At 39.9% G+C, this 23,057-nt stretch overlaps 1 protein-coding gene across 2 annotated transcripts in view; it reads right to left on the reverse strand.

The window, feature by feature from the left end:
- CCNH (cyclin H) overlaps positions 1 to 19,643 on the reverse strand; it is a 29,568-nt gene extending 9,925 nt beyond the window's left edge. For both annotated transcript variants that reach the window (XM_036411253.2, XM_036411252.2), the window contains exons 1-5: positions 19,403 to 19,643; positions 17,110 to 17,232; positions 13,694 to 13,767; positions 11,582 to 11,792; positions 7,540 to 7,703 (exon numbers count right to left, since the gene is read on the reverse strand). In XM_036411253.2, the coding sequence (XP_036267146.1) occupies positions 7,540 to 7,703; positions 11,582 to 11,792; positions 13,694 to 13,767; positions 17,110 to 17,232; positions 19,403 to 19,519 (689 nt within the window). In that variant the 5' untranslated portion in view covers positions 19,520 to 19,643. The remainder of the gene's footprint in view (positions 1 to 7,539; positions 7,704 to 11,581; positions 11,793 to 13,693; positions 13,768 to 17,109; positions 17,233 to 19,402) is intronic.
- Between the last annotated feature and the right edge of the window lie 3,414 nt (positions 19,644 to 23,057).

Genomic DNA, 23,057 nt, shown 5'->3' on the forward strand with positions numbered 1-23,057 from the left:
ACCCACCCAATCTACTTCCAGTGGTCTTTCCATATACACATCCTGTCCTGGCTTATGATCTGGATTTTCCTATATTCTCTCAAAGGTTCACAAACCCCAAACAAGCAACATCTGGCCTCAGCATGCTGCTTACCTCTTGCTAAGTGGGCACTAGCAGCTGGAGTCTGATCCGGCCCTACAGGTTTTTTTGGGCAGTGAGCGCAGCCGAGGTGTTACAGTAGGAATTAGTAGTTCATATAGTCCGGCCCTCCAGCTCTCTGAGGGGCCGTGATCTGGCCCCCACTTTAAAAAGTTTGAGGACCCCTGAGCTGGACTCAGTTCACAGCCTGGCCTCTCCTGGGCAACTCCAAAGCCCAGCACAAGCAACCATCATCTACTTAACATTTTGTTGCTCATGCTGGGTGGCCTTGGACAGAACACAGATGGTAGCTGACCATGGCCTACACCTTCTGGGAGACCCCAGAGACAGTGCAACATGGTAGCTAGCTTCAGACTTGCTGGCAGAGCTCTCTGCTGAAGCAAGTTCTGCTGTGTAGGGTCAGCCCCTGCATAACAACTCCAACCCTGTAGTTGCTAATCGACTTGAGGGTAGATCCCTCCCATTCACAAACCAACAGCAATCAAGGCTCAACCACAACAGGAGGGTGTACCCAACTCGCATGGGGTCGCACTTGGAGCACTCAGCTAAGAGGACCAGAGAGGCTGTGCCCTACAGGACACCTACTACATAAAGCCACCATACCAGCAGATATACCTAAATACACAGAAACAAACACAAAGACGCAGCCAAAATGGTAGATAAAGAAACATGTCCCAAATAAAAGAATGGGAGAAATCTCAAGAAAAAGAATTAAATAAAACAGAAGCAAGCACACTACCAATTACAGAGTTCAAAACAATGGTTATAAAAATGCTTATGGGATTCAGTGAGAATTTCAGCATAAAAAAGACACAGAAACCATAAAAAAGAACAGTAAGAAATGAAGAGCCTAACAACTGAAATGAATATACCAGAAAGAATCAATAGCAGATTAGATGAAGCAGAGGATCAAATCAGTGACTGGGAAGATAAGGTAGCAGAAAACACCCTTCCAGAGCAGCAGAAAGAAAAGAGAATTAAAAAAGAGAAAGAATAGTTTAAGGGATCCCTCGGACAACACCAAGTGTAATAACATCCTCATCTTAGAGGTACTAGGAGGAGAAGAGAAAAAGCAAGAGACTGAGACCCTATTTGATAATAACAAAACTTCCCTAATCTGGTGAAGAAAAAAGCTCTGAAGTCCAAAACAAGATGAACACAAAGAGTTTCACACCAAGACACAACTAATTAATATTCCAAAGGTTAAAGACAAAGGGAAATTTTTAAAACAGCAAGAGAAAAGCAGGTAAGTTACATACAAGGGAGCTCCTGTAAGACTGTGAGCTAATTTCTCAATAGAAACTTTTGCAGGCCAAAAGAGATTGGCATGAAATAGTCAAAGTGATGAAAAGCAGGGATCTATTAGGTCTAGTAATAATTAATGTCGTTTTCTAATACTTTTTTAAGTCGAATTTATTTAAACAATACAACAAAATTTAATCAACAATATAGTTGCCGTTGTTTTCTACTACTTGTGCCCAACGCTCAGGAAGCATTTTAATCCCTTTGTTGTAAAATTCTTGTGATTTTGATGCAAAAAATTCGGTCAATGCATTTTTGAGGCATTCTTCATTATTAAATTTTTTTCCAAGAAGAAAGTTTTGCAAAGAACGAAACAAATGGTAATCGGAAGGGGCAATATCAGGAGAATATGCAGGTTGAGGGAGAACTTCCCATTCCAACTGGCGCAGTTTTTCAGCAGTGATTCTTGCAGTATGCGGTCGTGCGTTATCCTGGTGAAGAATTATGCCCTTCCGATTAATCAGCGCGGGTTCTTTTGCTCTTAAAGCTTGGGCTAACCTTTCCAATTGGGCACTATACACTGCACTTGTAATGGTTTGGTTAGATGGTAAAAGTTCATAATGAAGAATTCCTTTAAAATTCCACCAAACACACAACATCACTTTTTTCGCATGCAAGTCAGGTTTTGGCGTGGGCTGCGGAGCCTCATTTTTGTCCAACCATTGAGGCCGCCTTTTCAAATTAACATACAGCACCCATTCTTCATCTCCGGTAACAATTTGCTCTAAAAACGGCAAACGGTTTTGACGAGAGAGGAGCGAACTGCAAACTGTGACTCTTTGATTATGGTTGTTGTTGGTCAACTCATGAGGAACCCATTTTCTAAACTTTTGGACTTTGCCAAGTGCACGCAATTGATTGGAAATTGTTTTTTGTGAACAATTTAAAGTTGTCGCAAGCTCTTGTTGGGTAATTTGAGGATTTTGCACCAAAAGAGCTTGAAGAGCTTCTTGATCAAAATTGGACACACGGCCTCGACCACTCTTGTCATCTAACGAAAAATTTCCCTCGCGAAATTTCTCAAACCAACGCTGGCATTTTCTGGCGCTAACTGCATCTTGACCAAGAGCACTACAGATGTTTTTTGCAGCCTCACTTGCTTTTCTTCCTAATTGGAACTCGTAAAGCATGCAGTGCCGAATATGCTCTTCATCCGCCATCTTCTTAGCCCTAGTTTTGCAACAAAAACCAAACCAAACACAAACTTTTTCAAGCAAAACTTGTTAATTGCACTTCACACGTTCTGTAGATACCACGTGTTTGAAGGTTATGTCAATACAAGTCAACGCCAAGCAAGATTTTAAACGAATGTTTAAAAACGACATTAATTATTACTAGACCCGATACAACCAAGATTACTCTACCCAGTAAAGCTATCATATAGAATCAAAGGATAAAAAGCTTCCCACACAAGAAAAAACTAAAGGAATTCATCACGACTAAATCAGAATTGCAAGATATGTTAAAGTATCATCTTTATGAAGATCAAAAATATAAACTGGTAATAAATACATACCTATAAACAATTACTTTAAATGCAAATGGATTAAATGCTCCAATCAAAAGACTGAATGAATGGCTAGCTGAATGGATATGAAAACAGTACCATTACATGCAATGTCTACAAAAGATTCAGTTCTGATAGAAATATACAGACTGAAAGTAAAAGGAAAAAAGACGTTTCATGAAAAAGGAAAGAAAAAACCACCACAAAAACTGTGTCAGCAATATTCATACCAGACAAAATAGCCCCTAAAACAAAGGCAATATATATAACAAGACACAAAGAAGGACCCAGTAGCCGAAGCCGGTTTGGCTCAGTAGTAGAGCGTCTGTCTGCGGACTGAAAGGTCCCAGGTTCGATTCCAGTCAAGGTTATGTACCATGGTTGCAGGCACATCCCCAGTAGGGGGTGTGCAAGAGGCAGCTGGTCGATGTTTCTCTCCCATTGACGTTTCTAGCTCTCTCTCTCTCTCCCTTCCTCTCTGTAAAATATCAATAAAATATATATTTTTAAAAAAGGACCCAGTAATTCCACACCTGGATATTTATCTGGAGAAACTCAAAACACTAAATCAGAAAGACATATGCACCCATATTGTTCATAGCATCCATCCATCTATCTATCTATCTATCTATCTATCTATCTATCTATCTAATCTATCTATCTATCTGAAAGCCTAAGCAACCCTCCAACTGATAGCTATGATGTGCACCGACCACCAGGGGGCAGACGCTCACCAAGGGCACTGTGGAGCTGCAGTGACTTGGCAGCTGTGGTTCTCAGGAGATGCAACCGGAAGCAGAGAGGAGGGAGCCTGATTCTGGGATGCGTCACCCAAGAACTGCCCTCTCGCAATCCGGGACCCCTCAAGGGATGCCAGAGAGCCGGTTTTGGCCCAATCCCCACAGGCCAGGCCGAAGGACCTCACCAGTGCCCGGATCTTTGCACCAGACCTCTATTTATAAAAGCCAAGATATGAAAGCAACTTAAGAGTCCATCAATAGATGAGTGAATAAAGAAGTGATGCACTTATACAGGGTGGGGTAAAAGCAGGTTACAGCTATTCATATGTAAAAAAAAACAAAAAAAACAAACAAAACTGTGTTTTGCATACCCAACCACTATAAACCTACTTTTGCCTCACCTTGTACAAGGAAAGATGACTCAGCCATAAAAAAGAATGAAATCTCACCATTTGCCACAACAAAGATGAACCTAGAGCAGAGGTCAACAGAGCCAAATACCAACAGTGCAACGATTAAAATTACTTTTGAGAGACAAAATTTTTAAACTTCTTCTAACGCAACTTCTTCAAAATAGACTCGCCCAGACCGTCGTATTTTGTGGAAGAGCTATACTCAAGGGGCCAAAGAGCGACATGTGGCTCACGAGCCGCAGTTTGCCGACCACAGACCTAGAGAGTATTGTGCCAAGTGAAATAAGTCTGAGAGAAATACAAATGCCATATTATTTCACTTATATGTGGAATCTAAAAATCAAAGTAAACAAATAAGCAGAATAAAAATAGATTCATAGATGCAGAGAATATTTTGACAGTTGCCAAATGAGAGAAGAGCTGGGGGCTAGATGGAAAAGATAAAGGAATTAAAACTTACAAATTGGTAGTTACAGAATAGTTATGGGGATGTTACTTATATCACAGGGACTATAGTCAATAATCCTATATAATAAAAGCCTAATATGCTAAGTGTCCAGTCATCCAGAGGGCCATTCAACAAATCAAAGCATAATATGCTAATGATATGCTAAGGCCATTCAACTGCTCACTATGACATGCACTGACCACCAGGAGGCAGATACTCCAACTGGTAGGTTAACTTACTGGTGGGGTTCGGCTGACTGGAACTGAGCAAGACGGGCCAGACACTCCCTGGAGCCCTCCCACAGTCCCTCCCTGGCTGGCCAACAGGGGGGGATCCCTCAGCTTGGCCTGCATTCTCTGGCAATCTGGGACCCCTTGGGGGATGTGGGAGAGCTGGTTTTGGCTCGATCCTTCAGGCCAGGCCGAGGGGCCCCACTGGTGCATGAATTCATGCACTGGGCCTCTAGTATTGTAATAGTTATGTATAGTGTCATATGGGTACTAGTTCATTAAGTGATCACTTTGTAAGTTATATAAATGTCTATTTACTGGGTTATACAACTGAAACTAATAGGATACATACTACATGAGGCCACTCTGACCACACTAGGAGATGTAACAGATGTACTTAATACATTGAAAAACACATGGAGGTAGGCAAAATGAGACAGAAACAAGTCTCAAATGAAATAATGAGACAAAATTTTAAAAAGGAGAAGAGATGAACTCAGTGAACACACATAAAGAGAAACCATTAAATAAACAGTCAGAAATTTATAATATAAAAACTGAAACATTATATAGAATCAACAGTATTTTAGATAAAGCAAATAATAAAATCAGTGATCTGGAATTCTAGGCAGCAAGAAATACCCAATTGAAATAGTGAAAAGAAAAAAATAATAAAAAATGTGAGGACAGTTTAAGGTACTTTGGGATAAGATTAAACATTCACTATTTGCATCAGAGGGTACCAGAAGAAGAGTATGAGCAGGGGACTGACAACATATACTTGTATGTGTACACACATACACACACGCATGCACACACATATGTAGGATCCTAAATATGTAAAGCAAATATTGGTGGACACAAAAGGAGAGATCAACATTAACACAGTAATAGTAGCGGATTTTAACACCATATTGATATAAATAGATTGATTATCCAGGCAGAAAACTGACAAGTAAACAGGGGCCTTAAATGAAATATTAGACCAGATGCATGTTATTGATATTTTTAGAACATTTCACTCAAAAAAAGCAGAATATACATTCTTTTCAAGTACAATTGGAACATTTTCTAGGATCGACAATATGTTAGGACACATTTAAGAAGATTGACATTATATCAAGTACCTTCTCCAATACAATGTTAAGAAACTATAATACAATAGAAATCAATTGCTACAGAAGAAAGCAGAAAAATACAAACACCTGGAGGCTAAATTAACAAGCTACTAAACAATGAATGGGTTAACAATGAGGTCAAGAAGAAATAAGATACCTTGAGACACATGAAATTGAAAACCCCAAATCTATGGAATATAGTTCTAAGAGGGAAATTCATAGTAATCCAGGCCTACACCTCAAGAAACAAGAAAATCTCAAATAAACAATATAACCTTAAATCTAAAAAGGAACTAAAAAAAGAACAAAACCCAAAGCGAGTAAAAGGAAATAATAAAGATCAGAGCTGAAATAAAATAAGTCTACAAACATATAAAAAGATCAATAAAACCAAGAGCTGTTTGGTGTTTTTTTTTTGAGACGATAAAGAAAAGTGATAAACCTTTAACCAGACTCATCAAGAAAAAGAGAGAATCAAAATAAATAAAATCAGAAGTGAAAGCTTAATGACTGACAACACAGGAATGCATAGGATTATAAGGAAATACAAATAACAATTATATGCCAACTAATTAGATAACCTGGAAGAAATGGCTAAACTCCTAGAAACATACAATCTTTGAAGACCAAATCTATTCGATAGAAGATACAGAAAATGTGAACAAACCAATTAACTACTACTAAAATAAAATTGGTAAAAAAAAAAAAAAAAATCCCAACAAAATTTTTGACCAGATAGCTTCACAGGCGAATTTTAATACACATTCTAATTAGCACCAATTCCTCTCAAATCATTCAAAAAAAAAAAATTGAAGAGGGAAGGGTCCCAAGCTCATTGTGTGAACCCAATATTACCTTGAATCCAGAACCAGACAAAAACATTATAAAAAATAAAATAAAAATTTTAAAAGAAAATTATAGGCCAAAAATCCTTAATGAACCTCGTTCTCATTGTGCATTTATGCATTAACTATTACTATTTACAACTGAACTGCAATTCATTTGGACATTCTTTAAAGTATTATTCGTTCACTAAATCTTTACTAAATTCCATATGCCACACATGCTTCATAGCAGAATAATGATAAATCAAGGCAGACATATTTTTGGCACTCATGTTGATCACTAGTTCACAAAACTTCTAAATTTGCCATATACTGATAGCTGTATCAGTCTTTTGAAGATCATCTGATTTACTTCTTTAGTCATAAACAAATCCTCTTAGCTCAAAAATATCATACTCGATTTTTAAAGATTTCCTTAAAAAGTGATTTCATTTCTTCCCTCAGTTGCCCTAACCCTTCCAGCCATAGGAGATATATAGGACTCTATTCACAAAATGAACCTTACTTAAAAACTCAGATTCCAGTAGGCAGTGGTCGGCAACTGCGGCTTGAGAGCCACATGCGCCTCTTTGGCCCCTTGACTGTGGCTCTTCCACAAAATAGCACGTGTGGGTGCATACATACAGTGTGATTAAAACTTTGTGGCCCATGTGCAGAAGTCGGTTTTCGGCTCTCAAGAGAAATTTCAATCGTCGTACTTTTGATATTTGGCTCTGTTGACTAATGAGTTTGCCGGCCACTGCAGTAGGAAATAAATTGAGTGTCTGAATGATCTAAGTTAAAACACAAATTAGTACCTTTCCATAGTAATTCCTGCTCTAGAAGCACTAGATAAAACGGCAGTCAGGGCGATTTGAGAAGGTGTGTATAAAAGATAAGCATCTGTCAGCGCAACTCTGTTAAGAAAGTCATCTGCTGTTTTCCTCAAAACCTCAGGGTTCTCCAACATGGGATAGCGAGTCTAGAAAGAAAGTTTGCAGATGTTATTACTTATGAGGGCTTAATGGAGTGACAGTTCAAAATATTCACATTAACCAGAAATTAACACAGGATGCTTTTATAAAACTCTTTTTTCTATATTCTAGTAAGAACAATCTTTCCATGTAATATTTTGTACTCCCTATTAGAATGTACTGAAAGTGCAGTTGTTAAATAAGAAATATATGTTTTAAAATAATATAGCTCAAGTTCCCAGCATACTACTTGGCTATTCTGATTTATGTTAATCCCTCTCTTTGTCCTTTTACACAAGAGGAAGTACGGGAAAGGAGGCTCTTAGAAATTCCACTGGGTCTGGAGTTGACCCAAGAAATATATACTTCCAGGTAAACAATTCCTGGTGATTCAGATGTAAGACAATATTTAGGAACCAAAACTCCACCTCATTTTGATTTGAAATTCCTCTACTTAACATTTACTTTTGGAAGGAAGAAAATATAAATAAATCTTGGTTTAATTACAGAATTATTATTATTTTTTAATATATTTTATTGATTTTGTACAGAGAGGAAGTGAGAGAGAGAGTTAGAAACATCGATAGAGAAAGTTATCCATCAGCTGCCTCTTGCACACCCCCTACTGGGGATATGCCCACAACTAAGGTACATGCCCTTGACCAGAATTGAACCCGGGTCCCTTCAGTCCCCAAGCCGACGCTCTATCTATTGAGCCAAACCGGTCTCGGCTACAGAATTATTTTTAGAATATGCCTAAGAAATATGAAAGTTCCCATATTTCCTAACAATTATTTCCTTTAACATGAACCCGAAGTCCTCGGATTTACTATAGATACCCACAATCAGCTCCAAAAGTAGTAAGGTATTTTCTATAATCTGAAACAAAAAAATCAGATATAGCCTTGGGTCTGTTTAGTGTAGTAGTTAGAGGTCGGTCCTCGGTCTGAAGGATAGTGGGTTCAATTATGGTCAAGGTCATGTACCTCAGTTGCAAGCTCCATCCCTGGTCCCAGATCAGGGTGCATGTGGGAGGCAACCAATCGATGTCTCTCTCTCACATCAATGTTTCTCTCTTTCTGTCTCTCCTCCTTCCTTCAACTCTCTCTAAAAATCAATGGGAAAAAATCCTCAGGTGAGGATTCACAGACTCAAAGACACACACACACAATCAGATATAATTGTGTAGTCACACTCAGGTGTAGTCATTATCCCAAAATGCCTAACCTTTGAAGTTCCACTTTTCCCTATACATTTGCTCAATTATTTCATAGCTATTCTTTGACTTCCTCCTTAGAACTTTTGATTTCTGGTGATTCCAGAGAAAACAATATAACTAAGAGATCTGGTATTATTATTATAAATTTAGGTTCCCTTATCTTAGCAAGGCTCAACACTGCCTACCTATAATGTTTCATAGAAAATATGTTCTATGTTTCAGTGTCTATGTTAAACATTCTCCATCTCTCTCAATGTCTTTAATAATTCTCAGAAACTATCACTCATAGAAAATGATATCTGCTCTTAACAAAGAAACTCTTGTGTCCTGCCACTAGCAAATTTCCAGGCATAACACTATGTTTTCCTCTTCCCTGCATTAAAAGAGCGACTGTTCTAAGGCCAATCCTTGTTATCTTGCTTTGAAACCCATGGCACCCCTTTATCTTACTCCAAAGAGAAACTTGAGCTACAGATTTTCTACCTTTCCGTTTAAACTCTCTCTCATTACCAGCTCCCTACATCAGCAGTTTCTTCCACAAACAAAACAGAAAGCTGTCCCTTTCCTCTCTTTCTAGCAGTTCCCTCATCTTCTCAGGAATCCCATCTTCTTTTCCACTTCAAAGACAAGCTGTCTAATCCAAATTACAAATAAGTGTTTGCTCAGTTATTTATTCCCCAAGTGGCTCCAATCTGCTTTCTCCCTCCATACTCCACAGAGACCACTTTCACCAAGATCACTTTTCTGGCACTAAACCCAGTAAGCGTTAACTATCTGCTAGTACTTTCACTCTACCTAAATTCTAGTGGGACTGGGGAGTTGCTCCTGTTCATCTTCTAAAAGTTTTCTACTTCCTTTTACTTTTCCAGAAAGTCCTACCTCGCTGGGTATTTTTCAGTCTTCTTTCTAGATTTGTGTATTTCTCTACCTACTCTTTAAATGATCCTCATCTAAATTTTCCACTTTCAGTGTTCTTGGGGCAATAGTGTCCAAGTTTAGCCATTTTTCTTACCTCCAGATACAAATGACTACCCACCCTGGATATGTTGCAGCCAATGGAAATTCAGCAGGTTCCATACCAATTTCATCAACCCCCCTCCCCAGGGTTGGGGTCTCACCTGTCCTCACTCTGTTTATGTAATTAAACCTCAAGGTCTACTGATTGTGCTTACTATCTCTGAAGTCCATTAAGCACACTCTACCCCCTGCTGCTACATGAGTCGAACTAACAGCATAATAACTGGTATCCTTTCATCCATTCTAATACATTCTCCACATTACCATGATACATACAGATGTGCAATAAGTATAAGATGTACACTGATGCATGACTTTGCAAACATGATTTATTTAAAGGTATAAACTTAATTTGACCCTCTCCAGACTTAACCTTTCACTGACTTACTCCTGCTCTATTCAAAACCCTTAACATCACTTCCAGTCTTGGCTCTCTCTTGCCTTCCACTGAGGCAGCACTCTGTGGCAGTATTCCCCTCAATCTCTAAGCTGCTTATGTTTTTTAATGCACCACAGTTCTTGAATCCGGGCCTTTGACTCGAGAAGTCCTATTGGGATGTTCTTTCACTGCCAAATTCCTACTCATACTATGAACTTCACTCCCCCCTTCCGCCCCACCCTTGATTTTCAGAGAGTGGAGGGAGAAAAGAGAGTAAAACATCAATGTGAGAGACATACAAGGACTGGTTGCCTCCCACAAAACTCCCCTACCAGGGGTGGGGAGCAAACCCACAACCCAGGTACATGCCCTTGAAAGGGAATTGAACCTGAGACCCTCCAGTGCATGGACTGATGCTCTCTCTAACCACTGAGAAACACTAGCCAGAATTGAACTTTATTTTTATTTTTTTGAACTTCACCTTAAAATGACACTTTCTCAGAACTAGCTTCCCTTTCTCTCAATCTGCTATCTCCTTCAAACATAACCTGTATTTTCCTCTCTGTAACACTGAGCACAATGAATATGTGATTATTTTCCCCATTAGATAGTAAGGGGTTTAAATGTTGAGGCTGCTTCTGGCTTCATCATCAAGGACAATGTTTGGCAAATAGAAGGTACTCAAATTTCACCTTTAAATGAGATGAATGAACCAGTTTCTGATTCTTGTTTGACTTTATGTTGACTATCCAAGTCCCCTTTTGGGGTCAAAACAAAATAACTTAAGACATTTTCATCGATATTATTTACTTACTTTTTTATGCATATATATTGATTCCAGTTCATAATGCATTAAAACTAGAAGTCACTTAATTTTCTAGTTTAAAATTAAAAATTTATTTTTAAGGTTCTTTAAATCAGATCTATGACAGTATAGTTCAGAGTTATAAGAGTTACCTTAAGTTTTAAAAGCATTACTCTAAATTCATAATGGTCCTCCTTATGACCCCTGAATCAGTATTAGCAGATCTACTAAATCAGAAGCTCGGACTGCAGCCCAACAAGGAGTTAACAAGCCCTCCAGGTGATTCCTGATGTACACTTAAGTTTGAGAACTACTGCCATAGAGGTCCAGGCCACACTCACTTTTAACTGAACCCATGTTTTAATAAGATAATTAAAAGTTATATAAACTTTTGGATTCTTTTGCTTATAGAACAAAGCAAAGGGGTACACTCTACTAGTTTACTTTATATCAAGATTGAGATTACCTTTAAATCAATGAGAAAGCCTTCAAATGGTCTATAAGGATTGTGGACAATAAGGTGGAAATTAAGTTGCTGTATAAGAAGCAGTTCATATTCCAAAATCTGTTCAAGTGTCTTCTCCTGCCCAAGAGGGCTATCCCGCAGATTTCCAACAAATTGCACACTAGACACATTGAATTCATCCACTTTGCAAGCCAAAAATGCACAAGTGAGCCTACAGGAAAATATAAGGAATATGAGGGATCTTAAATTCAGAATAGAATGCAAGTCCTTTATTAGGAAATAATATTTTCTCTCACACACATAACCAGGGATATGCATATATTTTGAAAAATATGTAAATACTTTATTTCTAAAACTAAATTCTAAAACTGACTAATATTCACAAGTGAATATAGTAGGCATTACAGAATATAATATATATATACATATATGTATATATAAAATATATCCTATCTAATAAAAGAGTAATATACAAATTGACCATCACTCCAACACACAAGAAGGCTGCCCCCATGTGGTCAAAGATCCTGCCCCCACGTGGACACAAGATTGCCACCACAAGATGGCCAGCAGGGGAGAGCAGTTGGAAGGGACCAGGCCTGCAAGGGTGGGTAGTTGGAAGCAATCAGGCCAGCAGGGGAGGGCAGTTGGAAGGGACCAACCCTGCAAGGGAGGGCAGTTAGGGGTGACCAGGCCGGCAGAAGAGAGAAGTTGTGGGCAACCAGGCCTGCAGGGAAGGGCAGTTGGGAGGGGAACCAGGCCTGCAGGGGAGAACAGTTGGGGGGGACTAGGCCTGCAGGGGAGGGCAGTTAGGGGCAATCAGGCTGGCAGGGGAGCAGTTAGGCATGAATCAGGCTGTCAGGGGAATGGTTAGGGGGTGATCAGGCTGGCAGGCAGAAGTGGTTAGGCAATCAGGAAGGCAGGCAGGCGAGCAGCTGGGAGCCAATAGTCCTGGATTGTGAGAGGGACATCTGAATGGGCAGTTTAACATCCCTAGAAGGGTTCCAAATTGGAGAGGGTGCAGACTGGGCTGAAGGACACCGCCTCCCCCATGCATGAATTTTGTGCACAAGGCTATATATATATATATATATATATATATATATATATGGATGGCCCGGTGCACAAAATATGAGAGAGAGAAAGAGAGAGCGCGCGCAAGAGAGAGAGAGAGAGATTTGTTTAAAGTTTTAAATCCATAGGACACTATAAAATTAGGTTGAATTGTGTAATACTGCCACTGCATTCAACCATTACTGTCTTACTGGCAATTTCATATAGTTCAACCTAAATATCTGGAATAACAAAATAACTGATAAAAAGGAGTACTTTTTATCATGAAATAACAGATGGAAGAGAAAAAATGTACAATAGTACACACATATGTACCATATGAGCAGGGGATAAATGGCAGGTTAAAGAGCTACCTTTGTGGAAGGATTATCAGTGGAAGTCTCCAAAGGCATTGAAATAGGGCATTATTTACTTCCAAACAAATCTATGCAACTCTCATAACTAGTAAGAAAATTACCACAAAAATCAAGATTGGAAGTAACAAGGGCTTGATCTAGACTGGTAGAAACAGGAAAAAGGAGAAAACAAACAAACAAACAAACAGGGATAATGACATTGACAGCATGCTCTTTGATGAGTCACATACTATTTTCAATTTTATCTTTAATGATAAGCATAGTGCTCAGCAGAGCACAGAAACCCAAAGATCTTTGTTCAATTTGAATGAATCCTATATGGACTTATAAGATTTGTAAACTAACTGGATGTAGAAAGACAGGAGCTACCATTAATGGTTCTCACTCAGCAACTAGAAGAAGAAAGGTGCCATTAACAGAAAGGGGTATTAGGGAAGCTAGCTTAGAAAAAAAAAAATAACACAATTTGAACCTGGACAAGTTAAAGTTCAGATGCCATCAGTATTACAGGGAAGTGTTACAGATACATAAGAAGTGTGCTCAGGGATCTTAAGTTCAGTATAGATTGCAAGTCTAAATTACCTTTTACTAGGAAATAATTTTCACACACACACACACACAGTCAAGTAGTATAAAGGTCTTGTTAAATAAAAATCAATAAATTAGACAGACTTATACTCACATTATTATCCGGGGGTGATATTCCATTACTGAGTTATTGAGATAAAAACGCTTGAAATACATACAAGCTGTACCCTAAGGTTAAAAAAATATATATTATCAGAATTTATTCACACATACATGTTAAATTTAGTTTTAAAAAAATAAAACTTATTTGTCAAAAGTTTCTTTGAAAACATTTATTTGCAAAGCTATGCACCCCTATCATTATTGCAGCATATTCATGGTGGCAAGACATGGAAACAACCAGTGTCCTTCAATAGGATTGGATAAAAAAGATACAATACAGATATACTACTTAGCCTTAAGAAAAGATGAAATACTGCCATTTGCAACAACATGTATGGACCTGGAGAATATTATGCCAAGCAAAATCAGTCAGAAAAAGCTAAGAACCATATGATTTCACTCATATGTGGGACATACAACTGAAACTCATAGACACAGACAGTAGGGTAATTACCAGAAGGAAGGGAGGTGAGGGGTAGTAAAGGATGAAGGGGGTCAAACGGTAACAGATGATTTGACTATGGGTGGAAGGCACACAATGCAATATACAAACCATGTATCATAGATATGTATCCCTTGAAACCTACATGATTTTATTAACCAATGTCACCTCAATAAATTGACCTTAAAATTTTTAAAAAAGTTATTCATACAAAATATCAAACCTTAATTCTTTAAGCAAAATAATTGCAATGAAATGTTACAGAAACACCAGAGCCAAGACTTTGTTGTCCTTTACCACACACCCTGGGTTATCCTTCATATGGTTATTGGCTTATTAAAAAACTAGAGGCCCGGTGCACAAAATTCGTGCACAGGGTGGGGGTGTGTCCCTCAGCCCAGCCTGCACCCTCTCTAATCTGGGACCCCTCGAGGGATGTTAAACTGCCTGTTTAGACCTGATCCCAATGGGATCAGACATCCCTCTCACAATCCAGGACTGCTGGCTCCCAACTGCTTGCCTGCCTGTCTTCCTGATTGCCCATAACTGCTTCTGCCTGCCACCCTGATCACCCCCTAACCACTCCCATGCCAGCCTGATTGATGTCTAACTGCTCCCCTGCCAGCCTATTTGCCCCTAACTTCCCTCCTCTGCTGGCATGGCCACCCCTAACTGCCCTCCCCTAAAGGGTTGATCACCTCCAACTGCCCTCTCTTGCAGACTTGGTCCCTCTCAACTACCCTCCCTTGCAGGCCTGGTGCCTCCCAACTGCCCTCCCTGCTGTCCATCTTGTGGTGGCCATCCTGTGTCCACATGGGGGCAGCCATATTGTGTGTAGGAGTGATGGTCAATCTGCATATTACTCTTTTATTAGATAGGATGTTGTATTTATGTTAGAATTCAGATTAATTTAGAAAAATTAAAAAAAATATTAATGTTCATAGGTTAACCAGTCAATTTAAAAATATTAAGTATAACACAGTTGGGGCAGTAAGCCTTCTCTCTAAATCTACTCCAAATCTGTGATATTAACCATGGTTGCTGCTACCAAACCTAACAGTAGAAGCAGCAGCTACTGTTTATTGACTGCAATGTGCCAGGCTCTGTGCCACACACAAAGCTACCATCTTATTTAAACCTTACAACAGCTGATGAAACATTGCTATCTTCACTCTACAAAGAAGAAAACCGAGTATCAATGAGTTAAGCTGACTTGTTCAAGGTCACACATCTTCATAAGGGACAGGGCTGGGTTCAACAAAGACCTGCCTGTACTTTTAGCCACTATGTTATATGGCTAGAACCAATGAAATAAATATTTATCTATTTCATGATAGAAAAAAAATATTTCCTTTTATATATTTTATGTGAAACAAAAAACGAAATTCTTAATCCATTATAAATAAGCATCTATATATATAAAAGCCAAGCAACCGTCAGACCGTGCACTGGCTGGGCAACCAGCCCGACTGGGGACCAGCCCCTCTCTCCCTCCCTCTTCCTCCTGCCAGCCCAGCCAGGCCTGATCAGAGGAGGGGCTAGCTGGCCAACTGCCCCTCCAGCCAGCTCCACCCCCAACCGGCCCGACTTGTGCACGAATTCTTTCACCAGGACTCTAGTGTTTCATAAGACAAATTCCACAAAGTTGTTCATTCAAGGACTCAGTTTCTTCAGTTGAAAAGATCATTTAAACCCACTACTTCAACAATAATTCTCTTAATCAGAAAAGAGCTAAATCTGGAGATAGAAGCTAATCAAGTATATCTAAAATTCTTCCTGAATCTTTGATCTCTCTGGTTAAGATCTAGTAAACTGCCAAGACCAGTCTGGCTCAGCGGATAGAGCGTCTGCCTGCGGACTGAAGGGTCCTGGGTTCGATTCCGGTCAAGGGCATGTGCCTTGGTTGTGGGCACATCCCCAGTGGGGGTTGTGCAAGAGGCAGCTGATCGATGTTTCTCTCTCACCGATGTTTCTGACTCTCTATCCCTCTCTCCTCCTCTCTGTAAAAAAAAAAAAAAAAAAAAATCTAGTAAACTTAAGTCGCTACGAGTATTTTTAGACTTAATATGTTCAATAAAATTCAATTTTTTCAACTATAAAGTGGAGATTATTTCCTAGGGGATTATTCCCTACTGTGTCCTAAGATATTCACTCTATATGACTTCAAAACTTAACACATACATTCAATTAAGAGACTTGCATATTTGATCTTCACAACAAATCTGTGAGATAATAAGGAAAAAATATTTTATACTTCTCCCCCTTTTTTTTCTGTATCTTTCAGCTTTTTAACCTCAGCTTAACTTCTATAAAATATAATACACAAAATAGGAACAATTACAGGTACAGTGTATGTAAACCTATATAGCCAAAAAATTCAAACTACCTGTTTCTCCTCACAATTGCCCCATCACAGTAAGCACACACCTACACACAAATGGAGTCCTCAGAATCATGTATTTGAAACAGCACAAGAAAATTTTTCACCCAAAGAAAATATCCAGCTTCTATAAATCAGGTTTAAAAATTCCTTATAGCATAAGCTTCAACTATGGATCTTTTGATTAAAAATATGAATAACTATTATTTCAAAGATATTTCTGTGATACAGATGAAAAAGCACTCCTCTATGTTCTGGTCCTAGTTCTACTGAGGATCTGGAGGGAAATAGTTTAATTTTTTCTTTCTTTATAAAATGAGGATGTCATTATCTAGAAGAACTCAAAATTCTTCTGACTATGAAATTAGACTTGTAACATTTTGTAAGATATAATATAGGAATTCATAATTTAAGAGTATTGAAAAATACATAAAGTGACAAAAACTTAAATACATATATTATATATTTATATAACTAAGTTGCATTCCTGAATAAAGTGGATATAGGATTGAGCTACAAATTTAGAAGAGTTCATATTTCAGAAGTCAGCCAAAGGACATTATACTTCATCACTAACATAACTTACCACCACAGACCTCGGCATTGCTGGCTTAAACACTGAACAAAATTCCAATAATCTTTTCTCATAGTATTTGCACAGTGTCAATTCTTCATGAGGCTCAAGAAAGACTGGATCATTTGGAAGAACCTTTAGATAAAAAGTTACAACAAAAGTTCAGTAAATTAAATGCTCTTAAAATATTTTTCCCAGTCCAGATCAGTTTACATCTCCAGCCAAAGGGAAATACACTACATCTCATTTTCTTTATAAAATTATTAAATATTACGTAAAATAGCATTGGGAAGATAATTAATTAGAACTATACCATCATTTCACAATTTCTCAGAGTGTCAGCTGGACATTTGCTTCATTACAGTATAAGCAATCCTGATGTTGTGTGTGCATGTGCTCACAGGTATGTGAAATCAAAAAGAAGTATACACTGTTAATAGTTGGAAAGTTTTCAAGACTCCTTTCTCAGTCACACAGGTTGAGATAAAAATCAACAAGGGTCTCAAGGATAATTCTGACTTTGAAAACATTACCTCTCATCCATCTTTGTAAACTCTCTACACTCGATACACTTGATGGTTAACAAATACAACTTCACAACAACTGGTTTAATTACAACTACCAAAATAAAAAATATATTGACATCCTAACCCCCCAATACTGGCATACCTCGTAGACATTGCGGGTTCAATTCCAGACCACCGCAATAAAGCAAACAGTAACCTTTTTGCAGGCGGAAGGTCTTGCCTTCAGTTTGTAACAAACACCTGTGAAGCGCAATAAATGATGCTCAATAAACCGAGGTAGGCCTGTACCTCTGAATCTGACCTTATTTAGGAAGTCTCTTCAGGTGTAATTAGTTTAGGTAAAATCATACTGGAGTAGAACGGCTCCTAATTCAATATGACTATTACCCTTAACATGTGAAGATAACAGAGAGAACACTATGTAAAGACGAAGGTAGAGGTTGGGTTGGTGTTATGCTTCCACAAGCAAAAAAACTCACAAAACACCTGAGGTTACCAGAAGCTGGAAGAGAAAAAGAAGAATCTCCTCCTGGAAGCTGCAGAGAACCCCCATGAACCAAAGCTTGGTCTCAGACTTCTAGCCTCCAGACTGTGAAACAATAATTTCTCTTTTTTTAAGGCACCCAGTTTGTGGTTAAAAAAATTGTGTTTTTTTTTTTCTTTAATGGCAGCCCTAGGAAACTAACACAGGCCCTCATTTTATAGACAGCATGTAATTGTGGTGTAGGGCAGGAATGTTGGAACTAAATTCTTTGGGTTCAAAACCTGCCACTTACTAGCAATAATCAAGCCTGGAGAAGTTATTCAGCCTCTCTGCACCTGATTTCCCCAGCTGCAAGAGGAGGAAAATAACAGCATCTACCCCAGGCGATTAAAAGAGCTCATCCTTGCTAAATGCTTAGAACACTGCCCGCCCTAGCACATAGCACGGTGCATATTAAGTACGACTTAGAGCAAAGGTAAAAAAAAATAAAAAAAAATAAAAAATAAGTACAGTATCTCAGTTCCAGGTGTGAGACGTCGAACACTTGCTGGAGGGAAGATTGAACAGAAGGGTGACCGGGAGCTAATCACAGGAAGAAGTTGGCTGGCAGGCCGTAATTCTCCATCAACTGGTTTGTGAGAATGGTCTCCAGTCTCCCTGCCTCCAACCTGCCCCATCCAATCCATTCCCCACCAGGATGCCAGGGGACTTTTTTTTCCCCAGCACAGAACTATGATGAAGTTCATTTGCCACTTCACGTCTTTCAAAAGTCCTCAATCCCTCCATCGCCAAGTTCCACCTCCTCCTCATTCCCGCTCACACATCCCCTGCCCCTCCTGTCCTGCACACACGCTCAGCTCCCGCTCCACACCACCTTCCCAGGGCATCTCAGGCTCCCGCCCGGCAGCCCCCCCTCCCCACCTGTGGCTCCGTCCGCCTGGAGTGGCCTCTCCCCGTCTCCCCTGCGGCGGTCACTGGGAAAGGCCTCCCTGGACACCCCAGCTGGACAAGTGAGAGAGGCCCGAGTCCCGCACCAGCTGACGCCCTACGAAGCCTCTTCCCCGCCAGGTTACCGGGGACGGACGGCGGGGACGGCGGGTCCGCCTCGGAGCCTGCAGCCCGGGCCGGCACGCTCCCTGTTTAGCAAACAGGTACCCGCGCGCCGCGAAGGCAGGGGAGGGGGGTGTGCAGGGAGCCCCCCGCGGAGGGGAGGCGGGACGGGGGGGGGGGGGGATCCCCGCAGCTTCCCAGGAGCTCAGAGGCCGGGAGAGCCGGCGGCCGGCCGAGCCCTCACCTTCCCGTTCGCCACCGCCTTGCATTTGAACTTGCGGTTGGCGTCGGCCCGCAGCCGCGCCAGCTGGTCCTCGCCGGCGAACGTCCAGTGCCGCTTCTGGCTGCTGTTGTGGTACATCCTGGAGCCTGAGACCAGGTCCGCCCGCCCGGGGTGGGAGAGAAGGGGGAAAGACCCCGAACGCCGCCACGACGTGCCGGGAAGCACCCAACCCGCGACGGCTGAAGGCGCCTGGCTCGCCGGCGCGGGGCCGCGGACGTCACGGTCACGTGGCGACTCCGTCCGCACTCGCGCTTCCGGTGCGGAGTGGAACGCCTCTCGCGTGGTCTGGCCAACCGCCGCCTGTACGTCAGTGGGCGGGGCCTGCGGAGGCGCCCGGACACTGGCTCCGCCCCTCTCCTGCAAAATTTAAAGGAGAAGCGACGGGCAGGGTGTCCAAAGGGATATAAATGGAGCGTGTGGAGAGGCTAACATAAATAATTCACAGCGGGTCATCAGAAGTGGGGAGAGGGCCCGGGAAGGTGTCATAGTTTGAATAGGCCACACTGGAAGGTGACTTTAAGCAAAGACTTGGAGGAGTTGGGAATTCACCCTGTGGGTCAGGTGGGATGGTCTTGGGGCAGATGGAACAGTGGAGGTTCCAGAGAAAGTGCCTGGGGATTTGCCCAGAGACTCTGCCTGGGGGTTCTGGAATAAGATTGGAAGACTAGAAGCAGAACTGTTTCTTTCCGTCCTGCCACTAATGGGACCCATTCTTTTCTGTGCCTTTTCCCTTTCCCTTCTGTTGGGTTGGATTGGAGTCTGCCAATCCTCTCCCTCTAGTTCCACCTCTTAAAGCCAGTTTTAGGGTTTTCTTGAGACTCTCATTTTTATTATTGCCCCAAGGAAATCTTACAATAAGCTATCTATTAACACTTAGGAGATTTACAATTTTTTTGTTACTACTACTTCTTTCAGAATTGCATTTGAGATACAACATTTACATTGATTTCAAAAGCCTTTGTTTTAGTGTCTGTCCATTTAGACACACACTATTCTCCTGTGCATCAGACATCAGGTGAGAAAGAGATTTACCTACAGCAAGTCATTTTTTAAAACAACAATAAATAAAAAACACATAAAGATAATGAAACACAAAGAGTTTAGATGTTGAAAAGGCAGACACAATTAAAATGAGGTGGCAGGGTATTTCTAACTCTGCTTTTTATGGAAAAGTTTTTAGAGGCTTAATAAAGGGATAATATTTTTTTGTTTGTTTGTTTCATTTAGGTGGGTGCAGTTAAGGGTAGAGTTTGCCAGAGTTGTTCGAATTCAAATAATTTATACCATTTGTAGTTTATAACTTGGAAATCCAGACACTCCTTGGACATGTGTCCATACTTGAATCAGTAAATTGGCTGAGGAAAGAGAGAAAATGAGAACAGGGATAAAGAAAATATGATATTAACCTAAAAAATAAAAAAGCAAAGTGACAGGCATCAAGCATTTGCTTGAGATCAAATTAGGGCAGCAATGATTCAGGCAGAAACCCAAATAATGTTCTGATTATGGGATGAAGGGGTTTTTATGAGAAAGGGAAAGGAAATAATTACTTGAATAGAATTTCTATTGGTGCTAAAGAGCTAAGTTCATTTTTAGCTACAGATGGTGGTGCTAATTCTAAAGCCTGTCCTTAACTTTCAGTCCTCATAGTCAGGATGCATGCTTTCCTGTTAGCTGCACAAGCAGTGTTTGGAATACAAAGTTGCTTGGGCCCAGTCCAAGAGTTCAAACATTTGAAAGGTTTTAGGAAAAAGTCGTGCAAGGCAGTTCCTCTGGAATGGCTGCCCTAGTTCTATTTTAAATGGTTCCACTTATGTCAACTGTTTACTGTGTTAAGGAGGAACATGCAAGTTATGAATCCAATGGCTTGTGAGTGCCTGAAAAGATTGTACAATGGGAAAGAATGAAAATGAAAACCAGAAAGTTACAAAAGATAGATTTAGATAAAGAAATGATTTAGATAATGTATGCACAAAATCTTAGACCCATGACTGTTATATATACCATATCTATTTTTAAAATTTTGTTTTTCTGAAAGGCATTTGACAACTCCTTTAGTTTTATGTAAAGGAAAATAAAAATGGGCATTTGGGACAGATGGCAGAATTTGATTTTCACAGGGGTATGAGTAACATTGCTGAATGTCATAGTTAATTTAGAAAGACAAATATGAAAAATTTGGTGTTTCTGGTGTAACTAATGTATTTTTAAAATCTTTAATAAATCTTAGTCTATTAAGGTTAACAGCATACTTTTGGGATATGGAAGAAATTGTACGTAACTTAACAACTACAGAATAAAGTTGTTGCTGATGCCCTAATATATATTTTTAAAATATATTTTATTGATTTTGTACAGACAGGAAGAGAGAGAGATAGAGAGTTAGAAACATCGATGAGAGAGAGTCATCGATCAGCTGCCTCTTGCACACCCCCTACTGGGGATATGCCCGCAACCAAGGTACATGCCCTTGACCTGAATCGAACCCAGGACCCTTCAATCCCCAAGCCAGCACTCTATCCATTGAGCCAAACCGGTTTCGGCTGATGCCCTAATATTAATACTCATGTATGATTTCTTCTTACTAAGATGAGCTAGGCTAGTCAATCTGCCTGAGTGATATTTCCCTGTTCAACCCATAAAGCACAAATATTTCTTGTGCTCTCGCTCCAGCAGAAGGCAGACTGAGGACTTACAACTTGGTGCCTTTACCCACTTTCATTTCTAGTTTCAACCAAAATGTAGCAAGTGTTTCTCTCCACTTGTATGTTTTATTTATGGAAAAGTTAAAACATTAAGAATAGAGAGAAATGTATTCTTTTATTTTAAAAATTATATATATTTTTTATTTTTTTGCTGTTCTCCATCCAGACAAGTTTTCTTTAATTTCTCAATTTCTGCAATTATTAAAGCAACATCAGATCATTGTTACGAGGCACACAGTATGTGGCAAACAGAATAAAACTGAACACTTGCCACAGTTCTGTAACAACAGAGTGGAAATATTTTATGTGTGACTCAGTGGATTTCCTGTTTCAGAGCTCAGGACCTGTAATCAGAGTCTCACCTTGACTACTTGCTCCTGAGTATTCTTGGGAAAGCCACTTCATACTATTTCATCCCCAGTTTTATCCTTTGAACAATGAAGAACGTAGTTATAGCTACCTCCTAAAGTGGTTGTGAGGACTACGTTAGTCACTGCCTGTGAAGATATAGCAGAAGGAATGGCTTCTACACATTGTTCAACAAATACCAGTTATTACTTAATGGACATACTAGTATATAGAATAGGCTAGTTGAAGATATGATATGTTTGTGAATTTGAATTGTTATTGATATTGAGGGAGGGGGCACTTTAGATGGACGGAATATGCTTGGGCAAAGTAAAGGGGCCTAAAGTACAAGGTGCAAATCTAGAGGCCAGAAAAGAGCACAGCTCGGTTGGTTCGAGACTAAAGTGAATTAACAGATATGAACTAGGAAAAAGATTGTCAGTGGGTCTTGAATGTCAAGCTGAGTAATTTGTATGTAATACAGTAAAATGTTTTCAGTGGGAGAGTAAAATTATCAGAGCTGCATTACTTTAATTTGGAAATTATTTGTGATTATTTAGATA

This window comes from Pipistrellus kuhlii, unplaced genomic scaffold, assembly GCF_014108245.1.
Source record: "Pipistrellus kuhlii isolate mPipKuh1 unplaced genomic scaffold, mPipKuh1.p scaffold_m20_p_4, whole genome shotgun sequence".
Classification (NCBI taxonomy): domain Eukaryota; kingdom Metazoa; phylum Chordata; class Mammalia; order Chiroptera; family Vespertilionidae; genus Pipistrellus; species Pipistrellus kuhlii.